Source organism: Bos taurus, chromosome 5, assembly GCF_002263795.3.
Source record: "Bos taurus isolate L1 Dominette 01449 registration number 42190680 breed Hereford chromosome 5, ARS-UCD2.0, whole genome shotgun sequence".
Classification (NCBI taxonomy): Eukaryota; Metazoa; Chordata; class Mammalia; order Artiodactyla; family Bovidae; genus Bos; species Bos taurus.
In genome coordinates this window covers 60,966,151-60,988,498 of record NC_037332.1, presented here as the reverse complement: position 1 = coordinate 60,988,498, position 22,348 = coordinate 60,966,151, and the positions used below count along the sequence as shown (strand labels likewise).

At 39.1% G+C, this 22,348-nt stretch overlaps 1 protein-coding gene across 11 annotated transcripts in view; it reads right to left on the bottom strand.

Moving 5' to 3' along the window:
- Positions 1 to 22,348, bottom strand: part of CFAP54 (cilia and flagella associated protein 54) — a 312,009-nt gene that overhangs the window by 76,639 nt on the left and 213,022 nt on the right. For 10 of the 11 annotated variants that reach the window (XM_002687523.7, XM_024992507.2, XM_024992508.2 and 7 more), the window contains 8 exons: positions 21,697 to 21,802; positions 19,385 to 19,529; positions 18,431 to 18,588; positions 18,080 to 18,259; positions 17,853 to 17,979; positions 4,606 to 4,761; positions 3,214 to 3,319; positions 2,261 to 2,357 (listed from right to left, as the gene is read on the bottom strand). In XM_002687523.7, the coding sequence (XP_002687569.6) occupies positions 2,261 to 2,357; positions 3,214 to 3,319; positions 4,606 to 4,761; positions 17,853 to 17,979; positions 18,080 to 18,259; positions 18,431 to 18,588; positions 19,385 to 19,529; positions 21,697 to 21,802 (1,075 nt within the window). The remainder of the gene's footprint in view (positions 1 to 2,260; positions 2,358 to 3,213; positions 3,320 to 4,605; positions 4,762 to 17,852; positions 17,980 to 18,079; positions 18,260 to 18,430; positions 18,589 to 19,384; positions 19,530 to 21,696; positions 21,803 to 22,348) is intronic. The other variant, XM_024992509.2, reaches the window with a different exon arrangement.

The window sequence follows — 22,348 nt, the reverse complement described above, 5'->3', positions numbered from 1 at the left end:
TGAAAAAAAAAATAGCTGTTACCCACCTAAGGCAGCAACCATTTAAGTTGTTCCAACTGACTGAAAGCCTATTTGTCTACAGAATTTAAATCATGTTTATGTTGTCTCAAAGATTAGAGATTTTACATCAAAATTTTCTGGAGAGATTTTTTGGTGGGTCAGAGGATTATTTAATGAGAATGAAATATATAAAGCCTACTGAAATCTAAAGAATAAACAATTAGATGGTATTTTTTGAAAAATAAAAATCAAGTTTTCAAAAAAAAAAATTAACACAAAGTTCCCCACCCAACTTCCTGCCTAAAAAATCTCCCTCTCTGGGGTGCTCAGGGCTGGTGCACTGGGATGACCCTGGGGGCTGGGATGGGGAGGGAGGCGGGAAGGGGGTTCTGGATGGGGAACACATTTGCACCTGCTACTGAATCATGTCGATGTATGGCAAAACCCAGTACAATACTGTAATTAGCCTCCAATTAAAATAAATACATTAATTTTTTTAAAAAAGAAAGAAAATCTCCCTGTCTGAATCCTGGGTACTCAGGTGTGGCCCACAGACCAGGAGCATTGGCATTTCTAGGAGCTCCTGAGAAAGGCTGAACCTCTGACCTCAACAGGATCACAGGATCAATGGAGATGTTTCTGCCCCTTATTTGGAAGAGCTGCTTGATGGAGTGCATGCCTCTGCCACCCTGCAAGGCTCCCTCCCAAATGATCAAATCTCACTTTTCACCTCTTTCCACTGCAGTCATTCACAATCCCACCAACTCAAGTTATTTCTTAATCCTAAACTTCACCACCTAAAACAACCCCAACCCTTCCTTCCCTTCTCTTCCTTCCTCACTCCCTCCCACCTTTCTTTCTTTACAGGTTTATTACCTGTCTCCCTCCACGGAGGAGTAAGTGCGTGGGAACAAGCACTGAGATTGTCCTGGACTCTGCTTTATCCAGAATACGGTCTGGGTTATAGGACATGCTCAATAGATATGTGATAAATGAATGAATGACTTTTCTTATCAAAAGATGATCTGTTTGCCAGTCACATCAGTAATGAAAACCATACTTGTCTATCAGCTTAAGCAATATGTCATTTCCTGCAAACATCTGATCAATCCTAATGACTGAGCATATTTATATGCACCTACATTTCATGGAGTACATCATGAGAAACGCTGGGCTGGAAGAAGCACAAGCTGGAATCAAGATTGCCGGGAGAAATATCAATAACCTCAGATATGCAGATGACACCACCCTTCTGGCAGAAAGTGAAGAGGAACTAAAAAGCCTCTTGATGAAAGTGAAAGAGGAGAGTGAAAAAGTTGGCTTAAAGCTCAACATTCAGAAAACAAAGAACATGGTATCTGGTACCATCACTTCATGGCAAATAGATGGTGACACTGTGGAAACAGTGTCAGACTTTATTTTTTGGGCTCCAAAATCACTGCAGATGGTGATTGCAGCCATGAAACTAAAAGACACTTATTCCTTGGAAGGAAAGTTATGACCAACCTAGACAGCATATTAAAAAGCAGAGACGTTACTTTGTCAACACAGGTCCGTCTAGTCAAGGCTATGGTTTTTCCAGTGGTCATGTATGGATGTGAAAATTGGACTGTGAAGAAAGCTGAGCACCAAAGAATTGATGCTTTTGAACTGTGGTGTTGGAAAAGACTCCTGAGAGTCCCCTGGACTGCAAGGAGATCCAACCAGTCCATCCTAGAGAAGATCAGTCCTGGGTGTTCATTGGAAGGACTGATGCTGAGGCTGAAACTCCAATACTTTGGCCACCTCATGCGAAGAGTTGACTCACTGGAAAAGACCCTGATGCTGGAAGGGACTGGGGGCAGGAGGAGAAGGGGGCGACAGAGGATGAGATGGCTGGATGGTATTACTGACTCGATGGACATGAGTTTGAGTGAACTCTTGGAGTTGGTGATAGACAGGGAGTCCTGGCGTGCTGTAACTGATGGGGTTGCAAAGAGTTGGACACGACTGAGCAACTGAACTGACTGACTGACATTTCATGGATAACATTTTAACAGGCAAAAATCTCCAAATGAAATCCATTTCCAGAATCTTATGTAAAAATGTCCAAAGAGGTATCTAAATATGAGTATGAGCTTAAAATAATGAATTAATTCCTCCAAGTCACAAAGAAAAATGTCTCTTTATATCCATAGCACAGAGGTAGCAAAATAAGCAAGCTCAAAGGCAATATACTTTACATTTAATACTTTATATTTCTAATAAAATCATTTATTACCTTAATACTCATCAATGGTGACACTGAAAGTTTGCTCTTTAACTTCCTCATGTGTAAAAATAATAAGGCTATTTCAAGGTAGGAGTCTCTTATCAACCTAAAACAATAAAACATTGTACTTACTACATAGCCTCACTACTCAGAAGCATCATTTTGCATCATGTGACAATTTCTGAACAAATGAAGGTAAAAACAGGCAAAACTAGCATCTGTTCCAAACTGACCCTTTTTTCATAGCACCTGTGGCTTAAACACTGGCATCTTCCTCCCTACTGAAATCAGAAGCTCTTAAAGACAGCTGTGTGTTCTTCCTTGTCCTGTGCTGTCCTCCTGCCATGACTGCAAGGAGTCCAGCATCAAGACCATTCTGGAATATTCCAGCACACAAGGCACTACAGAAGTGATAGTCAAGCCTGGAAAACCAGGTCTATGTCTCTACCCTCCTACACTGATTAGATTCTAAAGAGACACACAGAGTTATGCTGAAAGTCATGACTTGGTGTGGGTGAGGGCTGTGCGTTCACTACCAAACCTGTCAGACAGGGTCATTTAAATCAGTGCATTAAGTCAATTATACAGAATTGAGTCGCCCAGCCTTGGCACTGATGAACCAGCATGACACAAATCCCTTCTCGATACAATTTCACATCTGGTGGAAATTCCTGTATCCTTGGACTGATAGGAGATCAAGCTGAGTATAGCCCGGAAGTGATTTACAATCCAGTATGACACCAGGCTAACTGCTGTCATCAATTGTCACTGAGAATGAAGCCTTGGGGGCAGAGCCAAAAGCAACAAGCTTGAAAAGGAAGTCAGTGAACCAGTTGGACAATGAACACCCCAAACTAGCCCTGCCATGGGAAGAGAGTGTCCCAGTCATTTCAGCACACATCCAGAACACGGGACTCAAACCCAAATGCATATTGTGATAATGAAAAAGTCTTTTTTTTTACCCTGAATTTTGATCATTTCTCAAGCTTAGCTGTATAGCTTCAAACAGACTCTCAAGTTGCATAGTTGGAGGTTTCTCTTCCATCAATATTTGACATTCTATTTTGCCTGAAAGAGAAAAAGGATATACAAAGATGCATTTTCTTTTTCCTATCATTTAGGACTTCAGAACAAATATTTTATGCTGGAAATTTGGAAAACTGGATGTGTTCTCCTTGCTTGCCCATCTCTCGTTTCCTGCTGGAAGGTACGCCAGTGGGGAAAGAGCTGCTGCTTCCTTCCCTGGGCACCTCGAGGTTCCCCTGCCTCCTTTCACTGTTCGGACACAAGTGTTATCATCCTATTTTCCTTCCATTTCCTTACTTTGTGCTCTCACTTCCTCCTGCAGTGTATTCCTTTAATCTACATCCATTTTCTTCTTTCCTCAATCATTGCAGGCATCATAGGAAACACCTTTGCTAGAAACAAATCCTAGAAAATCAGCAAACGCTGGAAAACCAACACAGATGATGAAAATGCTCTCACGCGCACACAGCTCCCCCTTCCTCATGGTAAGCTGCAGCCTTCAAATGCCAGGCGCTGGAATGCTACTTCTACAGCCAGAAGGACTGGAAAGGGAAATCTCATAATCACTGTGAAAAGGATTGACAGTTTCCATGCAGCATGTGGACAGAGCATAGAGCCACCTCGTGTGAAGTTCATATCTGGGCATTTAGTAGCTCTTGACTTATAGATGGTTATTTACCCAGACTGCCCTCATCTGCCAACCAGGATTGATCATGCCTAACTCGTAGCACTATTGTAGGAACTGGCAATATGAGATGTAAGACACTGATTATAGTGCTTTGTACCTAGTAGATGTTCAATGAATGATACCAATTGTCGTCATCACTTTTCTCAGGGCTAAAATGGCCACAACAAAGTTATATGAATGCATTATGCAAATGTGTATTTCAAGTTATAAGTATAGATATGCTATAGCTATTTAAATGGATAGGTATCTTTTACAGAAACTGGCTATTTTAGCTAAGTAATGAAATTATGCATAAAAATATCTTCTGAGCATTCTTTAAGTAACATTTTTCATAGCTAAATGGCTGATAATGAGATTTTTGTGTCAAACGTGAAACTTTGCATAAGGAAAGCCAGTCATAATTGTAAAAGAAATGAAAATAGGAGTCTTTTTTCCCTTTCTAGATGTAAACTTAATATAAGCATGTTCACTTTATTCAAAACGGAGTTTGGCAGAGACATCAAGGTGTTTGTCAACACCATGCCCTTTGTAAAATCAATATTTTATATAATCAGTGACCAGATTTTTAAGAAGCCCTTTGTTAATAGGAAAAAAAGTTTTGCCAAACTTTATCATAGTTGTGACTCCAAATACATCTTACCTTTCTGAAAAAAGATTTCAGCTTCCACCTCATGTTCTTCTGTTCCTGATGTCCTAGCGAGCTTCAAAGCTATTTCAAAAAAATGAAGGGCAGGTAACCACTTTGAAGAATCCTTCTTTTTACTGGTATAATATACTTGCTTGGCCACTGTATGTCCTAAAAGAAAGATGTTAGATGAAGAGGGAGAAATATACAGAGTGTTCATAACAAGGGCTTCGCAGGTGGTGCTAGTGTAAAGAACCGGCCTGCAGTGCAGGAGATGCCAGTTCGATCCCCGGGTTGGGAAGATCCCCTGGAGGAGGGCATGGCAGCCCACTCCAGTATTCTTGCCTGGAGAAACCCATGAACAGAGAAGCCTGGCAGATTAAGGTCCATGTGGTTGCAAAGAGTCGGCCACGAATGAAACGACAGCACACGCACACACCCATTCATACCCAACCTCCCAGTTAACAGACTCCTCTCACAGTAGGTGCAACTAAGAAGTCTGGGTGTGTTGGGGGACGAGGGTCCCTGGTAGCCTAGTGGTTAAGATTCCAGGCTTTCACTGCTGTGCCCTGGGTTCAATCCCTGGTCAGGAAATGAGCTCCCACAAGCCCTTAGCAAGGTCAAAAAAAAGAATAGAATTCTAGGTGTCTTTAGTTTTTAGCATTGAAGAACACTTAAAGGAAACTCAGTACCCAAATATTTCAATGAACTATAAACAACAGCCTTTTAAAACTTGGTCTTTGATAAATTTCAACATTTTTCTCATTTTTAAGATGAAGGATAATCTCTTGAGTCTTTTTCCGTTCTAAAAGTTCATAATGCTCTACCTAACTTCTGGGTTCCAGAGATAAGGTTGTTAGTAGTGAAACACCTGGACGTTTTATAAACTTTTATGTTGTTCCCAATAAAAGTTGCATATATTAATAGGCAGTAATTTCTATTCAGTTCTATAGTGGTTCCTCATGTTGTATATTTTCTCATTATAACTTGTTTGCAAACCCATTATGGACAAAGAGCTCAAGTCATACTTCTGGTATGGTCCCATCACTTCTTAACATAATAAAGGATTATTGTATTATTGAAGGGGCATTAGATTTAATTTCTAATCACCCCAAAGACAGCCAGACATTTATTCCACAAATATTTTCTGAATTCTTAGGCACTGGATAAGAAAGAGAAAAGTGGAAAATAAGAACTAAGGTTCCTACAATGCCAGGTACCATCCCAAGTACTTAAGCATTATCTCATGTAATCCTTCCAACTCTGAGTGGATATCATTATTATGCTCATGTTACAGAGGAAAAAGCAGTGGCACAGTGAAGTTTAAATAAATTGCCCAAAATCACACCATCTGAACCTAGGCAGTCTAGCTCCAGGGCCCATACCCTAAACCCTGACTCTGCAGCAAACCTCTTAAGTGAGAGACCATGGAGCTTAATGTCTAACAGGGAATGTGAACGGCCAGAGAGGCAATCAAAATACTGTGTGGTGGACTGTGTAGGCAGTGAAAGCTCAGGACACTGTGGTAGCAGGTTATAGGAGCCCTGGGCCAGACCTGAGAAAGGTCAGGGCTGCCTGCCTACGGAGTACGGCCATCAGGGCGGGCAACTGATGATCACCTTGTTATGTTTCAAGAAGAAAAATGTTGAGATAAAAGCAAAAGGCAACTGGGTGGAAAAGTTGTATTGATAGAATAGCTTAACAGGCATAGTAGGGGGAATATGAAAAGAAAGGTAGTGTAAAATTGCAGAATGTGTAGGATTCCAGCTGAAATGCTGGGTACAAGCCAGTCATTGGTGTTACTGTGTCACCAGAGCCTTTGAACAGGTCCCTACATGCCACTGAGCACTGAGGCAGCAGAACTGGAAACTATCTGAGGTTTCTTCGAGTTCTGAAAATTTGAAATCCAAGACGCCAGGCCCTACAAAGAGTTTTTAAGAAGCCTAGGGGTTTTTTTGTTTGTTTGTTTGTTTTGTAAATGTATAGCTCAGGAATGAGCTATTTGAGTAGAAGGATGGTGGAAAAAGGGTCTTTCTCCCTCCCTCTCTCTCTTATCCAAGGAGAAGTTACACAGCCCTTCCTCTGGACAAGGCACTTTGCTGAGAAATGGAGATGAAGAAACTGAAGGCTTGCTTCCCGGGCTTCCTAAGAGAGTAAGGAGGCCAGGCATGGAACAATGAGAATAGCTGACGCCTATGAAGTTCTAAGAACAAACCAGGTGCCCTTCTAAACGTGTTACATATTCCATTCACTTCATCCTGTGAGATTGGTACTTTTCTTACCCACATCTTATGAGAAAGGAAACTGAAAACACAGAGAAGTGAAATGATTTCCTGGAGGGAATTGGACCAGAATTCTTTCTCCAGAGCTCATGCCCTTAACCCCAATAATCACCAGCAACGATCAGATGGCAGGCAAGAAAGGTATGCTAATGCCATTTGTCCTATACCATCTCACAACTCAATACCTCTCCCATTCTGACATGTCTTGCTTATTGTTTCAAAGTATACTACAACTGTTTATTAACACAAAACAAAAATATCAAGTCTCTTCATGTCATTGAGGCACTTATATACATGTACAATATGTACTATAGTACTATAAATAATTACTGACATATAATAATAGTACTTGTTTTCTATGTGTTTGTTAAAACTAGAAAAAGAATTGTTACAGAAATTGACTTTTCTTTCTCTCTCCTAACTAGATAACAGATCCTTTGAAGGCAAAGATGATGGTTCCCAGTTATATTCCCACTCTCCAGCATTATTCTTGAACCTTTCTTCAATCAGTAATCTACTTCTTCAACTAATAAGGAAGCTCTAGGTTCAGTCATTAATGGGAAAAATCATCTTTAATAACCATGATACTTATCTTTTTGTTGTTTTAGAAAAATAATCTCAAAATGTCTTTCTCTGTAAGAGGTTTTCACAAAGAAAGAAAATAACATAAGTGCCTCTGTTCTTGCAATGCAATCTATACTATCACTGAAAAGGAAAACTGTAGAGAAACATCAAATCAGAGGATTTTTATGCTTCATAATATTGAAGCGCTCCTTTTTGCAATAAACATCAACTCTGTGAAAAAGATGTTGTGAAGCTGACGTTATTTTGACAGAAGAGCGGCTTTTGGTTTTTGTTCTTTAAGTTGGTATTTAATATAACATAACAGAAAGCAAGCTGTTCTGCTTCAAGTGAGTCTAAAAAACAGCAGCAGTATTGCCACTGAGTGGTGACACATCTTCAAGATCAGTAAGGCAGGAGAGCAGAGAATACATGTAACACAATCTGTACAATTTAACACAATCTGCACTTTAAGTTCTTATAGAAATCAAATATATTGATAATATAAATTGTGGGCTAAAAATGTAGGAAAATAGCTCTCATGGGATCAGTGAACAGGATAGGAATTCTGCAGGTCAGCTAGGCTAGCCTAATTTCATAAATAAGGAAACATTAATAATAGGGGTGAACGGATTTCCCTACAGCAATAAAATTCATAAATGATGATGATAATCATGAAATAATGATAATCATCATGAGGAGGAGAAGAAGGGGAACAAGGGGGAAAGATTCTGGGCAGTTTGAACACACTTCTGTTACCCTCCCTCCCCAACTCTAGTCCAATCACCAGCCTCTCCTGAGCTGAGCAGCTGCTAGAATGGGAGGTAAGTGGGGCCCAGGAGGCGAGGGGTGATGTTTCAAAATGTTGGTTTGGTTGTTATTCAAGTATGACAAGGTCAACAGGTCAGGAGATGATTGCCACTGGAAAGACTAGTTTCTCTTTGCTCAAAGTTCTCAAGAGGAGGAGGGCACACATGCCATGCAGGGCACCACAAAGAAGCATGAGGGTCAGTCAGGAGGTAGAAATGTTACAGGAAAGAACAAAATCTTACTCCTGTTGGATCTGTTTCTTTGATTTTAATCTTTACTTCCTATTGCTTTTGTTTATTAAAAGGATAGTGTCTATACATAATGGCCTGCCTCAGGGAACACTGCCCCTCTGTCTGAATGTTAAGCCAAAGTGCCTTTGTTCAGGGAGACTCCCTGGTCCTATCCACCTGTGGATGGCTACAGAAAGGAAAAATTAATACACATACTCTGTGAGGCTGGCCATTCCAGGAGATATTTGGAGGATTAATGGCCTTTTCACTGTAATTCCTCACCCTCCCCTGCTCTGTGTTCTATAAAAGATACTGGCATCCAGACCCCGATAAGATGGCTATTTTGAGACATTAGTCTGCCATCTTCTTGGTCAGATGGCTTTCTGATTACAGTCATATTCCTTGCCTCAATACCTCGTCTCTGATATGTTGGTCTGTTGTGTGGCAAGAAGAGTGACCTTGGATGGGGTAACAGAAGGGGCAAGGAAAAAATGTGGGCAAGAGTCTTTATTGTATTTTTTGTGGAAAGGAGTGGGTGTGTAGTGTAAGCAGACCAAGGTTTAGGATTGGCTAGTTTATACAATTTCAGTCGTCTCTGCTAGTAGTGTATAATTGTCTCTGGGGTGATTAGGGCAGAGAAATATTGGCCCCAAGGTAAGAACCCAGCAAGCTCAGTAAAGGTTTTGGGTGTGGGCTCTGGAAAAGCTGATTTGCATATAAAAGTCACCATCACAAGAAAGTGGTTAACTAATCTCTAAGAATTGGCTAACCCTGAGAAGGGAAGTCCCTCCCTGGTCAGCAAGATTCCGGATGTCAAAGCATCAGGAATACATTTTTATTTTTATTTTTTTTATTTTTTAGGAATACATTTTTTAAAAATATTTTTATTTATTTATTTGTTTTTGGCTGTGTTTTGTCTTTGTTGCTGCACTGACTTTTCTCTAGCTGTGGTAAGTGGGGGCTACCCTCTAGCCCCTTGCACTGCAGGGGCTTCTCATTGTGGTGACTTCTCTTGTTGGAGAGCATGGGCTCTAGGGCACGTGGAATTCAGTAGTTGCAACTCCAAGCTCCAGAGCAAAGGCTCAATAGTTGTGGTGCATGGGTTTAGTTGCTTGGTGGTTTGTGGGATCTTTTCAGATCAGGGATTGAACCTGTGCATTGGCAGGTGGATTCTTTTTTTTTTTCTGAAAAACACCTTTTGCTTTATTTCACAGCAAAATTAATAGAACTTGATTCTTACAGTGGCTTGGATTTTAAAACAGTATAGGAAGTTGTTCATTTCATAAAGGAACATCAAGATTAGCCTCATTTTATAACCTGAGCTTCCCTAAATGTTCCAGCTAACTCAGCCCTTTATGTCTCTGAACCTTATGTAGAGCTGTGATTATAATATTGAACCAAAAGCTAAAAGCATAAGAAACTAGGAACCTGAATATCATCCACCTTTAAAGAAAATCCCTATAAACAGCCTTGCCTGTAAATTTTTTTTTTTTTCTAGATACCAGTGCTGGTGTAGTTAAACGAAAATTAAATTTGATCACTGAAAAATCAGTGCAAACCTTTGTTTCAAAGATGACAATGTGAAATAAGCCTTGGAAACTTATTTTTTTTTTTTTCTCCCAAATCTTCCCACCCTCTCCCTCTCCCACAGAGTCCATAAGACTGCTCTATATATCAGTGTCTCTTTTGCTGTCTCGTATACAGGGTTATTGTTACCATCTTTCTAAATTCCATATATATGCGTTAGTATACTGTATTGGTGTTTTTCCTTCTGGCTTACTTCACTCTGTATAATAGGCTCCAGTTTCATCCACCTCATTAGAACTGATTCAAATGTATTCTTTTTAATGGCTGAGTAATACTCCATTGTGTATATGTACCACAGCTTTCTCATCCATTCATCTGCTGATGGACATCTAGGTTGCTTCCATGTCCTGGCTATTATAAACAGTGCTGTGATGAACATTGGGGTACACATGTCTCTTTCCCTTCTGGTTTCCTCAGTGTGTATGCCCAGCAGTGGGATTGCTGGGTCATAAGGCAGTTCTATTTCCAGTTTTTTAAGGAATCTCCACACTGTTCTCCATAGTGGCTGTACTAGTTTGCATTTCCACCAACAGTGTAAGAGGGTTCCCTTTTCTCCACACCCTCTCCAGCATTTATTGCTTGTAGACTTTTGGATCGCAGTCATTCTGACTGGTGTGAAATGGTACCTCATAGTGGTTTTGATTTGCATTTCTCTGATACTGAGTGATGTTGAGCATCTTTTCATGTGTTTGTTAGCCATCTGTATGTCTTCTTTGGAGAAATGTCTATTTAGATCTTTGGCCCATTTTTTGATTGGGTCATTTATTTTTCTGGAGTTGAGCTGCAGGAGTTGCTTGTATATTTTTGAGATTAGTTGTTTGTCGGTTGCTTCATTTGCTATTATTTTCTCCCATTCTGAAGGCTGTCTTTTCACCTTGCTAATAGTTTCCTTTGATGTGCAGAAGCTTTTAAGTTTAATTAGGTCCCATTTGTTTATTTTTGCTTTTATTTCCAATATTCTGGGAGGTGGGTCATAGAGGATCCTGCTGTGATGTATGTCAGAGAGTGTTTTGCCTATGTTGTCCTCTAGGAGTTTTATAGTTTCTGGTCTTACGTTGAGATCTTTAATCCATTTTGAGTTTATTTTTGTATATGGTGTTAGAAAGTGTTCTAGTTTCATTCTTTTACAAGCGGTTGACCAGATTTCCCAGCACCACTTGTTAAAGAGATTGTCTTTAATCCATTGTATATTCTTGCCTCCTTTGTCAAAGATAAGGTGTCCATATGTGCGTGGATTTATCTCTGGGCTTTCTATTTTGTTCCATTGATCTATATTTCTGTCTTTGTGCCAGTACCATACTGTCTTGATAACTGTGGCTTTGTAGTAGAGCCTGAAGTCAGGTAGGTTGATTCCTCCAGTTCCATTTTTCTTTCTCAAGATCGCTTTGGCTATTCGAGGTTTTTTGTATTTCCATACAAATTGTGAAATTATTTGTTCTAGCTCTGTGAAGAATACTGTTGGTAGCTTGATAGGGATTGCATTGAATCTATAAATTGCTTTGTGTAGTATACTCATTTTCACTATATTGATTCTTCCAATCCATGAAGATGGTATATTTCTCCATCTATTAGTGTCCTCTTTGATTTCTTTCACCAGTGTTTTATAGTTTTCTATATATAGGTCTTTAGTTTCTTTAGGTAGATATATTCCTAAGTATTTTATTCTTTTCGTTGCAATGGTGAATGGAATTGTTTCCTTAATTTCTCTTTCTGTTTTCTCATTATTAGTGTATAAGAATGCAAGGGATTTCTGTGTGTTGATTTTATATCCTGCAACTTTACTATACTCATTGATTAGTTCTAGTAATTTTCTGGTGGAGTCTTTAGGGTTTTCTATGTAGAGGATCATGTCATCTGCAAATAGTGAGAGTTTTACTTCTTCTTTTCCAATTTGGATTCCTTTTATTTCTTTTTCTGCTCTGATTGCTGTGGCCAAAACTTCCAAAACTATGTTGAATAGTAATGGTGAAAGTGGGCACCCTTGTCTTGTTCCTGACTTTAGAGGAAATGCTTTCAATTTTTCACCATTGAGGATAATGTTTGCTGTGGGTTTGTCATATATAGCTTTTATTATGTTGAGGTATGTTCCTTCTATTCCTGCTTTCTGGAGAGTTTTTATCATAAATGGGTGTTGAATTTTGTCAAAGGCTTTCTCTGCATCTATTGAGATAATCATATGGTTTTTGTTTTTCAATTTGTTAATGTGGTATATTACATTGATTGATTTGCGGATATTGAAGAATCCTTGCATCCCTGGGATAAAGCCCACTTGGTCATGGTGTATGATCTTTTTAATGTGTTGTTGGATTCTGATTGCTAGAATTTTGTTTAGGATTTTTGCATCTATGTTCATCAGTGATATTGGCCTGTAGTTTTCTTTTTTTGTGGGATCTTTGTCAGGTTTTGGTATTAGGGTGATGGTGGCCTCATAGAATGAGTTTGGAAGTTTACCTTCCTCTGCAATTTTCTGGAAGAGTTTGAGCAGGATAGGTGTTAGCTCTTCTCTAAATTTTTGGTAGAATTCAGCTGTGAAGCCGTCTGGACCTGGGCTTTTGTTTGCTGGAAGATTTTTGATTACAGTTTCAATTTCCGTGCTTGTGATGGGTCTGTTAAGGTTTTCTATTTCTTCCTGGTCGAGTTTTGGAAAGTTGTACTTTTCTAAGAATTTGTCCATTTCTTCCTCGTTGTCCATTTTATTGGCATATAATTGTTGATAATAGTCTCTTATGATCCTTTGTATTTCTGTGTTGTCTGTTGTGATCTCTCCATTTTCGTTTCTAATTTTATTGATTTGATTTTTCTCCCTTTGTTTCTTGATGAGTCTGGCTAATGGTTTGTCAATTTTATTTATCCTTTCAAAGAACCAGCTTTTGGCTTTGTTGATTTTTGCTATGGTCTCTTTTGTTTCTTTTGCATTTATTTCTGCTCTAATTTTTAAGATTTCTTTCCTTCTACTAACCCTGGGGTTCTTCATTTCTTCCTTTTCTAGTTGCTTTAGGTGTAGAGTTAGGTTATTTATTTGACTTTTTTCTTGTTTCTTGAGGTGTGCCTGTATTGCTATGAACTTTCCCCTTAGGACTGCTTCTACTGTGTCCCACAGGTTTTGGGTTGTTGTGTTTTCATTTTCATTCGTTTCTATGCAAATTTTGATTTCTTTTTTGATTTCTTCTGTGATTTGTTGGTTATTCAGCAGCGTGTTGTTCAGCCTCCATATGTTGGAATTTTTAATAGTTTTTCTCCTGTAATTGAGATCTAATCTTACTGCATTGTGGTCAGAAAAGATGCTTGGAATGATTTCTATTTTTTTTGAATTTACCAAGGCTAGCTTTATGGCCCAGGATGTGATCTATCCTGGAGAAGGTTCCATGTGCACTTGAGAAAAAGGTGAAATTCATTGTTTTGGGATGAAATGTCCTATAGATATCAATTAGGTCTAACTGGTCTATTGTATCGTTTAAAGTTTGTGTTTCCTTGTTAATTTTCTGTTTAGTTGATCTATCCATAGGTGTGAGTGGGGTATTAAAGTCTCCCACTATTATTGTGTTATTGTTAATTTCTCCTTTCATACTTGTTAGCATTTGTCTTACATACTGCGGTGCTCCCGTGTTGGGTGCATATATATTTATAATTGTTATATCTTCTTCTTGGATTGATCCTTTGATCATTATGTAGTGACCTTCTTTGTCTCTTTTCACAGCCTTTGTTTTAAAGTCTATTTTATCTGATATGAGTATTGCTACTCCTGCTTTCTTTTGGTCCCTATTTGCATGGAAAATCTTTTTCCAGCCTTTCACTTTCAGTCTGTATGTGTCCCCTGTTTTGAGGTGGGTCTCCTGTAGACAACATATGTAGGGGTCTTGTTTTTGTATCCATTCAGCCAGTCTTTGTCTTTTGGTTGGGGCATTCAACCCATTTACGTTTAAGGTAATTACTGATAAGTATGATCCCGTTGCCATTTACTTTATTGTTTGGGGTTCGAATTTATACACCATTTTTGTGTTTCCTGTCTAGAGAATATCCTTTAGTATTTGTTGGAGAGCTGGTTTGGTGGTGCAGAATTCTCTCAGCTTTTGCTTGTCTGAGAAGCTTTTGATTTCTCCTTCATACCTGAATGAAATCCTTGCTGGGTACAATAATCTGGGCTGTAGGTTATTTTCTTTCATCATTTTAAGTATGTCTTGCCATTCCCTCCTGGCTTGAAGAGTTTCTATTGAAAGATCAGCTGTTATCCTTATGGGAATTCCTTTGTGTGTTATTTGTTGTTTTTCCCTTGCTGCTTATAATATTTGTTCTTTGTGTTTGATCTTTGTTAATTTGATTAATATGTGTCTTGGGGTGTTTCGCCTTGGGTTTATCCTGTTTGGGATTCTCTGGGTTTCTTGGACTTGGGTGATTATTTCCTTCCCCAGTTTAGGGAAGTTTTCAACTATTATCTCCTCAAGTATTTTCTCATGGTCTTTCTTTTTGTCTTCTTCTTCTGGAACCCCTATGATTCGAATGTTGTAGCGTTTAATATTGTCCTGGAGGTCTCTGAGATTGTCCTCATTTCTTTTAATTCGTTTTTCTTTTATTCTCTCTGATTCATTTATTTCTACCATTCTATCTTCTAATTCACTAATCCTATCTTCTGCCTCTGTTATTCTACTATTTGTTGCCTCCAGAGTGTTTTTAATTTCATTTATTGCATTATTCATTATATATTGACTCTTTTTTATTTCTTCTAGGTCCTTATTAAATCTTTCTTGCATCTTCTCAATCCTTGTCTCCAAGCTATTTATCTGTGATTCCATTTTAATTTCAAGATTTTGGATCAATTTCACTATCATTATTCGGAATTCTTTATCAGGTAGATTCCCTATCTCTTCCTCTTTTGTTTGGTTTGGTGGGCATTTATCCTGTTCCTTTATCTGCTGGCTATTCCTCTGCCTCTTCATCTTGTTTAAATTGCTGAGTTTGGGGTGTCCTTTCTGTATTCTGGCAGTTTGTGGAGTTCTCTTTATTGTGGCTTTTCCTCGCTGTGTGTGGGTTTGTACAGGTGGCTTGTCAAGGTTTCCTGGTTAGGGAAGCTTGTGTCGGTGTTCTGATGGGTGGAGCTGTATTTCTTCTCTTTGTTCAGTCGCGCTGTGGGGAGGGAGGGAGGGATGCTGCAAACAAATAACACTGGCGTGCGCTCGCAGTGCCTCAGCCACACTGGGTCTGCCCCCGCTCACGGCGCGTGTAGCCTCCCTGCCCACACTGCTCGGGCTCTAGGTTGTTCCGCCGGGAACAATCCGAGGATGGCCCTGGGTTGCATGTACCTCCCAGGTCCAAGCCGCTCAGGTTCAGGCACTCGGGTAGTCCTCAGAGGCGCAGACTCAGTTGGGCCTGAGTTTTGTGCTCTTCCCAGGTCCGAGCAGCTCAAGTGATGAGGTGTTTGGCGAGCACCAACGCTGCGACTTATCACCTCCCCGCCACTCGGTTATATGGGTGTAAAACCGGCGCACCTTCTCAGGCAGATGTTAACCGTCCAGACCCCCAAGAAGTTTTAGTTAGCAAAGAAGCCTGCTTACAGTTTTATAGATAATGTCTCTCTGGGGCTGCGATTGCCCCCTTCCGGCTCTGGCTGCCTGTCACCGGAGGGGGAAGGTCTGCAGCCGGCTATCTCTGTTCAATTCTTTGTTCCGTGCGCGGGCCTGGCGGTGTCTTAGGTTGAGGCTGGCTTTTCGCGTGGTAGATATCCCACAGTCTGGTTTGCTAGCCCAAATTATTTCGCTCAGATAGTGCTCAGGGTATTCAGGCCAGATTCTTACTCTAAGCGATGCAGCCCGCGCTGCACCTCCCTGCCCAGCCCCCGCTTGCTAATGGCGCGTGCAGGCGTCTGCGCTGCTTCTCCGCTGGGGGAGTTACCATAGGACTCGCAATCTTCGAGTTTTAATTGTTTATTTATTTTTTCTTCCTGTTATGTTGCCCTCTGTGCTTCCAAAGCTCGGCACAGATTCGGCAGTGAGAAGGTTTCCTGGTGTTTGGAAACTTCTCTCTTTTTAAGACTCCCTTCCCGGGACGGAACTCCATCCCTCCCTCTTTTGTCTCTTTTTTTGTCTTTTATATTTTTTCCTACCTCCTTTCGAAGAGTTGGATTGCTTTTCTGGGTGCCTGATGTCCTCTGCCGGCATTCAGAAGTTGTTTTGTGGAATTTACTCGACGTTTAAATGCTCTTTTGATGAATTTGTGGGGGAGAAAGTGTTCTCCCCGTCCTACTCCTCCACCATCTTCAGAAAACTCGGCAGGTGGATTCTTTACCACTAAGCCACTGGGAAAGCCCCAGATATACTTTTTTTTTTTTTTTTTTAAGGCATGATTAATATAGGTTAGAACAGACAGAGCTGTTACAAGATTTTCAGCCCTCTGAGACAGACAAGAGCCTTGGCGCTAGAGGCACATAGCTTTGGGTCAACAGTGTCTGTGAGCTCCTGTGAAGTGTAGCAATACTGGTTTCCTAGGAGTTATATGGTAAACAATCTGCCTGCCAGTGTAGGAAATGTAAGAGATGCTGATTCGATCCCTGGATCAGGAAGATCCCCTGGAGAAGGAAATGGCATTCCACTCCAGTACTCTTGCCTGGAAAATTCCATGGGCAGAGGAGCCTGGCAGGCTACAGTCCATGGGGCCACAAAAAGTCAGACACAACTGAGCAACTGAGCACACACATATATACCTCTGACTTACTGGTCTACCTTCTACAATCAGGTCCTCCACTGGCTGGCTTCAGGTTATCCTCCAACCTATTCTTCACCCAGCAGCTAGGGTAATCCTTTGAAACATAAACTGTTCCCTGATCACCTCCTCCCTTTAGGCTGCCCCTACCCAACTCTGCTCTGGTTGCACTGGTCTCCTTGCAGTTCTGGAATATGTCAAGTGTGTCCTGACCTCAGAACCTACAACTCACTGCTCGCTCTGCCTCCACTATGCATGACTCCCTATGCATATTCATGACTCTGCTATGCATATGCATAATACTTACAGTCTAGAGTTAAATACCACCTCCCCAAAGAGACCTTTCCCAATTATTCTATTCAGTACTTAAATAGACACCCCTTCCTTTGCTATTCTTTATCAACAGACCTTATCCACATCTTTATAACACTAATTACAATTACGTACATAAACATAATTCATCATCATGTTTAAGCTTACTATATCCTTGCAGATTTCCTATATAGTTGTTATCAAATACAGATTTCTATAAAATATGTATTGTATTAAATTTTCTAAATATTATAAAAATGTATAAATATTAAATAAATATTAAAATGTTTTATACAATATTTATAATATGATAAATGATATAATATTCATTCCTGTATATGATTTGTTTACTTGTTTATCTCTATCTTCAAGGTTAAGAGTAGGAACTACATCTGTTTTCATCTCCAGTAGTGTCCTAGGACCTCATATGGAGGCTGGCACATGGTAGGTGATCAGATGTCTGTTCTTTCATCAGCAAAAGGAAGAACTGAGTACATAATTGCTTTCTAACATTTCCACTATCAAGTATCCTTTTCATACAAACTACTTTTCAACTAAAGGATTACACTGTGTAAAGAGCTTTGTATAACCAGCTATTTAATTAAATGCCTTTGTGTGAAAGGAATAACATGGCACTAATAATAATTTTTTCAACTATTTTTTAAATAAATGGAATCTGGGTATTCATAAATATTGCCCCAAATTAAATGCACTCACAAGATAGCCTGTTTGAAAATAAATTAAACTTTTTCATCAGTGTCTTGAATATATGTTTAAGTGTCCTTACCAATTCTCATTTTTGTTTTGGCCAACAACATGACGTGAGGAAGATAAATATTTTTCAAAGGCAGTAATGGACTTGCATAGTCAGTGTTTGATGAAGGCAATTCAATTGTTTCTCCAAAAGTTATCATCTGTAAAAGAAACATCATACTAAGTAATTAGCTATTGTGGTCTGCAATAAGAAAAAGAAGAGTAAATTTCTAAATCTTTTGGACAGTAAAGCTTTCTCACCTGTTCTATAAGAATGTTGTGAGACTGAGTCAACAAATACAATTTTTCTATTTTCGAAAAAGGAGTTTCCTTGAATTTCTCAGCTTTTGTTAAATCATCCAGCAAAAGCATGCTTCTCACCAGGGTTAAATGAGATCGAGGAGAAATAAAGTCATGCCCTTCAAGCAACTGTATTACCTCCTATTAAAATAAAATTATTATGTCTGATAGTACCATTTACAATTCACTGAAATAAGAGCTGGCCATATTGACTGCCATACAAGCAGTAACTAATGGAAATTTAAACTCTCTCCTTTTATTCTAACCAGAATCCTTTGGTAAATATCAATGTGAATGAGACTGGCTTCCTACCTGAAGGCTTTTTATGATGTCTGCCTTTAAATGCTTTTCTTGTAGGCCGATAATTACAGCTTGCATCAAGAATTCAGCCTGTAGCTCCCTGTCACCTGCAGCTTTTGCCTCCACACACACTTCATTGATAAGGCTCACGTAATCTGTTATATCGTTTTCTAAAATAAACAAATGCAGTTACTTAAAATGCACCAAGAAAGGAAGAAACTGTATAAGCATAAAATCCTCAAAGTTTATCACAGGAATATTGTATAAAATAGAAGAAAAGGAAGATGCAAAGATGGAAAACAAAACTACATGAAATATTGAAAATAAACATAATTTGAGGGGAAGTACTTTAGAGTATTCAAACGCTGCCAAAGTAATAATGATATTGCATGAAATAATTTAATTTGGGAGATGGGTAGAGATGGGTAAATAGATAGGTTCACACACAGATAACTATTAACCTCTGCCAGCACTAATATTTGTATGTGCCAGGTTGTAGTCTAAGAACCTTAGAAATTTAACCTATTTATCCTGGAAATAATCCTATGAAGTAAGTACCCTATTTCTATTTTACAGAGGAGAAAACTGGGGCATAGGGGGACTAAGTGATTTGGCCAAGATTACACAGCAAGGAAGTGGTGGATAGAGTATTTGAACTCAAGGCAGGGTGGCTCCAGAAACTGCTCTCTGGACCCCTGCACCAGGCTGCCTTCCTAGATGACTCTGAAATCTCATTGCCTGCAATGCATACATCAGTAACATATATGCCATTTTCAGTGATACAAGGGACTGCTGAAAATTATTATCCTCATTTAATATCTCAATTTTTAAAATTCTGGAAACAGATCAAGCTAAGAAGTTATAAAATGTTAATGTTATAATAAAATACATCCCAATAAAACCTCTGTTACCTAAATAAAATTAAATTTTATGAAAGCTTTGATTGAAGAGAGAGGGTATTTGTACCTTTCACGATTCCAATGCCACGAATCTGGGCAACAAATGCAGTCACCAAGGCTAAGCGGCACCTCAACCACAGATGAATGTTGAAATATTCTCGAGAATTTAAGGAAATAGGATCTAAAAAATTGTCGTCTTTACTTTCAGTCGCCTAAACAATATCAAAATGATGATTATCTTTCCACTTAAAAATGTCCAAGTTCTAGCCTAGTGTTAAATATAAGTTAAGGGAAGCATTGATACCATTTAATAGCATTAAATTTTTGATTTTAGAAATTATCCTTTAACATTCTATAAAACATAAAAGATATATAAAAAACAAGTAAAATCACTATTAACACTGATCCTCATTTAAGTGCTTTCTTTTTCTCTGTGTACCCACCGTTGAAAACTAGATTTACAGTCTGAATTTTTCATTGCAAACTATATCATCAGTTTCCATACCTTCAAAAATTTTGTGACCATCATTTTAAAGGCTGAAAAACAATAATACTGGCTAATTATTGAGTGTGCGAGGGGCTGTGCTACATGCTTTATACATATTATCTCACTTAATCCTCCTGACAAGCCAAAGAGCGGTTATTGTTATTCTCTGTTTTTCAGATTTGAGAAGTGAAGCCTGCTGCTACTGCTGCTAAGTCGCTTCAGTCGTGTCCGACTCTGTGCTACCCCACAGACAGCAGCCCACCAGGCTCCCCCGTCCCTGGGATTCTCCAGGCAAGAACACTGGAGTGGGTTGCCATTTCCTTCTCCAATGCATGAAAGTGAAAAGTGAAAGTGAAGTCGCTCAGTCGTGTCCGACTCCTAGCCTAGGGAGGCTAACTATTTGCTTAAACCCCATCATATTCTGGCAGAGGATTCACACTTGTGTCTTTCTGAATTTAGAGCCCACAGTCTTAACTGACTAAGTTATATTGCTAGGTGCTGCTCACATCCCGAACATATTTTATGACTTACTATCCTTCTTGTTTCACTTTACAAAGGAAATGACCAATGGGAGGGAGGTGACAAAGGAACTCTTCCAGAGCTATCAATCTCAGACACTTCATCTAGAACAATGCCTCTTTGTTCCAGGAATTTCCTGCTATGCATCTCTGACAGTTCACCATCTCCAGACAGTCAGCAACATCTGTTATCAAGGAGCTGTGACCTGGACTTGATGGGGGTTAAAGTGACTGACAGGTGAGGTGCAGACGAGGAGAGGGTGAGCTATTCCTGGGACCAGAGTAAGAAGGGAACAGAGAACCAGGGAGAGGATCATGATTAGAATGAGGGATCTACTACTTAGATTAGATTTACAGGAAAAAATACCTATCTATGTACCTTTATCTTGGCCTACATGCCTGTTACTATCGAAAAGCCAAGTCATGCTTAATCTAAATCAGGGCTTCTCAACCTCAGCATGACTGACATTTTGGGCCAGATACTTGTTGTGGGGGAAGTGTCCTGTGTGTTACAGGATGTTGAACAACATCCCTGGGTTCTACCCAGTAGTTGTCATTAGCACTGCCTCTAGTTAGAACAACCGAAATGTCTCTAGGCACTGCAAATGTCCCCTGGGAGGCAAAATCGCCTCCAACTGACAACCACCACTCTAAGTAAATTTTCAGAATCAGATTGCTTTTTAGCATACATATTGCTTTTAATATAGTAAGAAATGAGTCAATTAGTTTTATTTTGTAAAGACTTAGATAGCAGCAATTTTATTAGTAAAGCTTAAGCTTTATTTTATTCATTTTAAAATGAGCAAGGGTTTAGTGTACTGAATCTTTATATTTTAATCCTAAACAACCCTGTATTATTAAATTACTTGGTCTAATTGAAGTCCATAAAATTTCAAAGAACGTGAGATACCAGTTGCCATATAGATTTGAGAGCTGAAGTGCAGAAGAATCTAATTGTGAGAAATTCAAGATGGGAAACAGCACACATGTCACACTGGTAATGCTAAAGAAGAAATATAATCGAAAGTGAAATGAAGACCAAGTATTGTGAAACAAGTTCATTTACTGGTGACACCAGATCTAGAAGACTAGAATGATATATCTGGTAGGACTCCAGTCACTATTACATCCAATTCCATAAGTTCCTAAATGAGATTACATAGCTCTTTAAAAAAAATGTTAAGGAACTTGCCCAAGGTATACTGACTAATAAACAGCATCAACATGGGACTTAAACACAGATCTTTTTATTCTGAACTCAATTTTTCAGTACTTTACCCCTTTGTTTCATTTAAATAATGAGACAATGTCCTAGTATGCCAATAATTATTCCATAATAAGTATTATAAGGATAAACATTAAATTCATACATACATAACTTTCTGAAGAGGTGCAATTCTCTGAGTCATCTTCTACTACTTTCTTTTTAAAAAGTTTTGAATCCTGGAGAAGTTTAAGTGTGGAAAATACTATCGCAGCACTAAAATAGAGAATATAATTTAAACATTATTAGTATTACACTTGTGGCATTTGTACCTTATTTCCTAAGTCTCTTCCTCCAAAAAACCCTCCCCATATTGCCACCCCCACCCCAATTAGGTGCCCTGTCTGTGTGCCCTAGTGTGGTCTTAACCACAAGATGGTACCTAGCACATTATTTAACTGCCTGCAAACCCCTGTATAGTCTCACCTAATTTTATCTTATTCCTTGCTGAAAACCAGCATCTAGTGGCTCAGACACAATAGAAGTTAAAAAATATTTTTAAATGAAAAGTGTGAACAAAAGAATGAATGTTTCCATGATCTAAAACAAAATTTACTCACACATTCATTAATAAAATGAGCACAGATGTATTTTCCATACATCAGAATATGGTTCTCTGGGGTTATTTGATGCCATAAAACTGTGTTGCTTAATGCTATGCACTTGGAAAATCTTAAGGAAAATTTTTGCTCAATCAGTATCTAGCAGTGCCAAGAGGTAAAGGTACTTAATGAAGAAAATAGAAGCCAGGAGAGAGGACTC